Source organism: Ixodes scapularis, unplaced genomic scaffold, assembly GCF_016920785.2.
Source record: "Ixodes scapularis isolate PalLabHiFi unplaced genomic scaffold, ASM1692078v2 PGA_scaffold4__175_contigs__length_147842914, whole genome shotgun sequence".
In the NCBI taxonomy this organism is placed as follows: Eukaryota; Metazoa; Arthropoda; class Arachnida; order Ixodida; family Ixodidae; genus Ixodes; species Ixodes scapularis.
In genome coordinates this window covers 83,620,578-83,627,358 of record NW_024609879.1, presented here as the reverse complement: position 1 = coordinate 83,627,358, position 6,781 = coordinate 83,620,578, and the positions used below count along the sequence as shown (strand labels likewise).

The 6,781-nt window shown below is 45.3% G+C and overlaps 1 protein-coding gene across 1 annotated transcript; it reads right to left on the bottom strand.

Annotated features, from left to right (window-relative positions):
* Positions 1–1,668: 1,668 nt before the first annotated feature.
* On the bottom strand, positions 1,669–6,059 carry LOC115313081 (zinc finger protein 567). The gene is made up of 2 exons (XM_040216300.3): positions 5,238–6,059; positions 1,669–2,792 (listed from the first exon to the last, which is right to left on the bottom strand). The coding sequence occupies exons 1-2, from the start codon at positions 5,299–5,301 to the stop codon at positions 2,320–2,322; spliced, it is 537 nt and encodes a 178-aa protein (XP_040072234.1). The 5' UTR covers positions 5,302–6,059; the 3' UTR covers positions 1,669–2,319.
* Positions 6,060–6,781: the final 722 nt, after the last annotated feature.

The window sequence follows — 6,781 nt, the reverse complement described above, 5'->3', positions numbered from 1 at the left end:
ATCCCCATATCCTGCTGCATCAGCAGGAGCGGAATATCCTGATTGGAGCATATACTATACCTCTCCTTTGGTGCCTGCGTTTGATGCCACTCTTGCAAATTCATCGGGCCATAAAATCACTTAACTGGGTTTAGGGAACAAGTTCTCCTGAGCCATATACTGTAAAATAATCGGCAGTATCGTTTGACTTAAAGGGATTGTCCGCTCAAATTTTGTGTTCGACAAAACAATTGAATATCATTGTTATTGCCTTGAAACGCATTGTCCGTGCCATATCTGAATTTTATATGCCCCTCTGCATGAGTAATTAAATTTTAAACTGCACCAATTGTATCTTAGCATAAACGGCGCTTTCATCGGCAGCACTGAAGCTGCGACGTCGCATAACGCAAAGCAAGCATTTTCATCTCGTCGCTTGCCTACGGGTGAAGTGCAGGTGAGTGCTGCAGCGTGCTTCATTTTTAATGCGAAAGTATTAGCTGTTCCATGGAATGGAGCCAACGGTGTCTATAGCTGTTGTCTGTAGCAGTGAAAAAAGCCGCCTAAATGCTCATTTGCATGAGGAAAACAGCATTTAAAGTCCCATTAGCTGCAACGCATCGATGCTTCGTCATGGAAGCCGGCGAGGCTGCCAGAGGTCAAAGCGGACGTGCCTCGGAAATGAAACGCAAAGAAAAGCACAGCAATGCAGATGCATCGTCATGAAAGCTGTGTCACCACCGGAGTGCCGTCTGGAAAAGGAATACGCGGCGTGCTACTTAAAAGAATGCACTGCATGTAGGAATGCTTTTGCATTCCTACACGTGAGCAGTGTTAAGTGTCTCTGCTGAATTTTTTGTTGTGTTCGACTTGTTTCGTGGATGAGTGAGATTTTTGTTGCGCAGTTGGGTGTCACAACCACCGGGCAGCACCTAACATCCGTGAGACATGCAGAGACAAACAAACTGGATCGTCCTTGTGCGTAGGGACTGGGTTCCCGTCAAGATAGAGAGCCCGCTTATGCAGCAATCATTTCACAGAGGAGAGCTACGAGCTGAGCTCTAAGAGCAAAGAAGGCTCGGAAGTTGAGGTGTGATGCTGTGCCAACGATATTCAACTATGTCCACCCACTCCTCATCCAAATCGAATCAATTGGTTTGATTATGCAGCAAAACCGAAACCAACAGCTAAGCCATCTTGAAATGATTCCAAAAGTTATAGCTAGCATGCATGCAGCCCGATTCTGTTTGACCCGCGTGTGAAAATGAAACATGGCTACGATTCACCAAGCTCGCCAAAGTCAAGTGACGATCAAGAAATGTTACCAAGCATTTTGAACGATTCGGCATTTGCCTTCGACCCACAAGCGTCACCTCCGAGGGAATGACCCGCAGTCGCATCACCAATCCAGTGGATACGTCGATATGTGGACCCGACCAGATGCCGCTTCGTGAACCCAGATGCCACTTCTGAGGCAAAATCTGCTTCCTTCTTTTTGCAAGTGCTCCTTGTCCGATCGGTAGCCGTCGCAGTTGAGTATATGTGCGAAACGGCATACGTTTGCTTGAAGCTAACGGCCATTTTCGAGTAACAATGTCCCGCTAAAAGGCGCGACTTTCTTGTATGCGCTTAATTGGGAACTGCATTACAAGACATTATTCAGTAGGGAATTATATAGTCTCCACCTAGGAGACTATATAATTCGAAACCAAATACCAGATATTTATTGACCAACTCTTTGTTATCCTGACCATCTTTCTTTGCGTTATGCGACGTCACACAGCAGCTACGAATGTCGGCTATTGACACTGGCGAAATCAGGGGTGCAGTTTTGAACACACGCTTACGAAAGGTTTAATTAATATTGAGACATATTACATATCATAATAAAAATGACATTTGTCTATATGAAGGCTCCCTCGACGTATCGAGTGTAAAAACTTAGGTACTTCCAGTTTCAACCGGACAATCCCTTTACGTAGGCCTTAAGCACAATTTAAAATTTGCAGCTCAAGGTTCTACCCTTTTTCCCCACAAACAAGGACAAAATGGCGAAATTCCCCAAGACTATAGGGATGGCTAAAATGAAACAGGCATAGAACTCTCAATTCTGCATCAGCCTATAAATATAATTAGCTCTCCCAAGCGCCCTTAACAAAGTACTCCAAACAATTCTGTCGCCGGCTTCCGGCCAAAGTCTCCGGCTCCCCCAACCTCCCGTCCGGCCTCACCGTGACCGACGACGCACATTTCGAAGACCTAGAGAACGAGCACGTTCCAACCAGTCACGTTGTGCCCACTTGCCAACGGCCCGCCTCGCGAGAGGAGTCACCGCACGACTCAGCGCCTGAGGCGCCGCAGGTGCGTCTGGGCATGCCTGACCAGCGTCCCCTTCTGGTTGAAGGCCCTGCCGCACTCCTCGCACACGTAGGGGCAGTCGCCCGTGTGCAGCCGCTTGTGGATGGTCATGTGCACCACCTGCTTGAAGCCCTGCCCGCAGACGTCGCACTTGTACGGTCGCTCGCCCGTGTGGATCCGCTGGTGGGTGATGAGGCGGTTCTTCTGGGCAAACTCCTTGCCGCAGGTGGCGCACTTGAAGGGGCGCTCGCCCGTGTGCGTCCTCTCGTGGCTGATGACGTGCGCCCGGATGTCGCTCGAGTAGCCGCAGTAGCTGCATAGGTGGCGGCCCTCTTTGCGGTTGTGTGTCATCTTCCAGTGGCGCTCCAGGTAGTCCTTGGACGAGAAGAGGCTGCCGCAGTCCCCGCACCGGAAGCTCTCCCCCATCGTGGTGAAGACCATCCCGTCCAGGTCCCCTGGGCCGAGACGGAACTATCAAGTCACGTGCGAGTTTCGCACCCCCCGGCCTCTCTCTGCCCTTTCTCTTGTCGATCAAAACGTTGTGGCATGCAAACTCACAAATGCTACTGATTTTGCATTAGGTCTCACCTAGCTAACACCATCCAGTCTTTTATGTATGATGTGGGAAACTAAGGTAAAGATTTCGTCGAAGTGTGCTGGCCTGGAGTTTGTCGAGGATGATAGAAAAACACATAACAGAGGCAATAGGGACCTGCATGCCTTCCAAATAACCCTGAAAAGTCTAAATGTCTCTGCATAGAAGCTGCCATTTCTTTTAAAATAGAATTTCAGTGGTCATACTCACCTGCTTGAATGTGAATATACGGTATGAGTCGAGTTCACAAGCTCCCTATATTTATAAACTGCAACTACATATACTGCTTGTATCTGAAGGTTATATAATCTATACAGTTCCTATAAATCTCACTGTTACAGCCTGCAATAGTAAGCCAACAGTACATACAAGTAACGAGCATTTGGACAACATCACGGTATCGACACTAGAATGGGGAAGTAGGGGAGAAAAGGAAAGAGACGAAAGGAAGGACCCCCACATAAGTCTACAAGACAACTTCTTTGGTCATTCATGGGTGCATTTGAGTGTCAAGAGTGAAAAACAATTAAAGCATTACTATGCCAGAAAAAACACTAAAACATCAAACAATGGGGAAGGGTTGAAGAGGCAAGTGCAAAGACAAGACAAGTTATCCAATATACAATGGCATAACATAGCTCACTCAAGAAAGGCATACATCTGTACTTAGTAAACAACACTTTTCTCGTCTCGTGTGACCTGAAGTATGCACAAATCGACCGATAGAGCCGACGAAAATTAGCCCACAAAGCGTAGACATAAACATTTTTTTCCCCAGGCTGTGCAAGTTCCAGCGGTCCGTTTATTTAGCTACAGTCGAATCTCGTTAATTCAAAATTGAGGGGGACCGAAAAATTGTTTGAATAAAGCAAAGTTTAAATTACCGAGAGTTTCCGCTCACAGAGACACATTGGATGGGAGGGACCTGCATGTTAGTTTGAATTAATGAGAGTTGACTGTACTTAACTTTCTTCATAACATTTAGTTAAAAAAAGCATTATTCCAATATATTTTACAAATTTAGAATCTCCACACATTCAATAAGATTGCTTCGAAGTCAACTGCAATACACTCCCATCGCTAAAAACTAAACATCACTATCGCAAAAAAAAAAAAATGCATGAAAACTCATTTTAGGTTTTCTACATTACTTTTATGAAGAGTGGCGTTGAGCACGAAGGCGCGTCACCTGGTAACAGCGTTTTTTCGTTAGTCCACATTTTTCTCTCCAGGGAACAGTTCAACAAATGCTAAAAGCCTGAGCTCATAGCTCTGGCAGGTGCTTGTATAGGTGGCATTCACTGGGCGCCATATTTGAGTGCGGTGTCACAGCATATGCTTAGAACAAGCCCCCACTTGTCTTGCAAGAACTAGAATCTTAGTGGTGTAAAACGTACATTGCAGGAGCATTGAAGTTTGTCGTAATCTCGCGCTCAGCAGCAAAGGGCTCGACTATGGCAGCCAGTGAATACTACCTACTGCGCGAGAATTTGTGCATCCTTGAACATGGGGCTTGCTGTGGTAGCCCTTCGCTGCGGTACGTCTTAAGGTGGAACACAGAATAAAAGCTCTTGGGATGGGAACGATCTGTCGCAGCAAAAACACGGGAGGGCCTCTGATGCTGCAAGGAAGATTGTCTCCTTCAACTCTGCTGGGAAAAGATGTTAGTTTCAGTTATCAGCATTGCCAGCCACAGCGAACATGTTTTCTGGTACATGGCACTTTCTGCAACTTGGGATTTTTTAAAGGGAATGCCGCACACTGCTTATACCTCAATGGGCCAATCCTACGGAAGATAAAACGAAAGCAGCTCTAGCTGCTGCAAAAAGCAAGCAGTAATCCTACCTATAAAGTCAAAATTACACAAAATGTTTTTTTTGCTCAGTTGATATATATGTGCATATGAATTGTGTGTTTGTTAGCGTTATCTTAGGCTGTTTGCACATACACATGAATGCAGGCTAACTATTATATGAGCCTTTTTTGCTTTACCATTGAATGCTTTCTTGTAATGCACATGAATGCTTTCTTGTAATGTACATGAATGCTTTCTTGTAATGTACATAATGCTCAAAAGGCTGCCCAAATCAGCTCCATGGCACATTCTACATTAAAGAGAAGTACTGCTGTCACACGGTTACTTGGCCACACAAAGCTGGCATTAAATGGAGGTGAAAGACTGCCGACAGCATTGGGGCTAAAATTTCTAATACCCTGCATGTTATCTGCTGACGGAATGTTGGGCGTGCCAGACAAGGTTTGCTAGCAGACGACATGGAGGGGGAGTGGTGTAAGAGGCACGCACCTCGTCCCCAGCGTGCATGGATTCTGCTGAGCATTTGGCAGGTGGCACCAAGAATACCGTGCATGCTGAAGACCTCAGGCTAGCAGTCAAACTGCACTGGCCAGATTTCCCCTCTATAGTGGAGACATATCAGATGTCATTTTAAGTTAGACTAACTTCCTGCTGCCTAAATCCCTATGCAACAAATTTGACTTCCACCATACCAGCCAGGCTTTAAAGCCCTCCTGGCGTAGAACATTGCTGGAGAGATAGGTGCGAACCCTAGCACACAAATAGAGGCACATGTGCAGTTTCTAGGTGCAGTATTTGTTGTATAAATTGCACCCCCTTGAAATTACCACTTTCTTGAAATAGTCGGTATACAAGTAGGCTGTAGACTTCCTTGTTTTAACTGAAAAGCACCAATAAACATCTGTTTGTGACAATAACGCAAACATAACTAAATCTGGAAAAAAAAATTGGATAAACATCTACTGGAGTGAAAAATATAAAATCAGTTAAAAACCTAAACGCCAATTTCTGGGAATTTCTGCTCCAGCTAGGAGTGTTTTTGTTGAAGCCTTCTTGAACTCTTAGTTTTTCATTAGATTTCTTCACCGATAATTCTTGTGTTGCTATTTGAAAAACAAGCACGGAAAAACGTCTGTGCCCACTGCCAAGTAGGCACATCCAGTATGGGTGACAAAAAAATAGTAAAACGTTTCAACCTCCAAATAGTAAAAAAATAGAGGGGAGACAAAATGAGAATGGGTGACGATTACGCTTACCGTAGAATGCCGTGCATCCGCCCATACCACACTAAGCGCCCATACCCGAATTTGTAAGATCTGAGAAAATATGCACAGTACATTTAATATGTAAAATTGACGACCGGACAAGCGCCCATCCCTCATTTTTTCGCGATTATCTCTAAATTTTGAGTGGGCGCTTGCCTGGTATTTTACGGTATCTCCTCAATGCATTCTATTGGCGTGGCGACGGCAAAACAGCGTTTTCGCCCATACTGGAAGTGACAATATTTCAAGATGGCGGCGCCCCTGTGAAAAAGGTTTATATGACACACATCTTTGTACGGTCAGCACAGCGAAACTGGAACGATAAGCCTGCACACATGTATATTGTGGTTGCAATATGTGCGCCAGTGGGAGTCATTCCCGACATTCTCGCCAACAAATCCAACGAGAAATATAACACTTGCAGCAAATTTGTTTTGATATGTCGGCCGTTGTTTCTACAGGAAGCCACCATATTGCCGGGCGCCAATTGTGAGGGAAAGCGGATCCACGGTACCATGGTCACATACCAGACGGATCGGGATTCAGTACAATGCAACAATGTGACCAAACGCTGCGCTGCTGTTCCTCCTTTGTCATAAATGTCCATGTGGCCTACATCTTCTACAGTTAAGGTTCATGCTTATAAAAATCTCATATACGTCGCATTACCGTATAAGATGCACTGATGAAAATTTGGGGAAAATCTGCGACTTACGTACACACTGGACAATACAGTACTGCAAGCTTGGAATACTCCATGAGACTTCA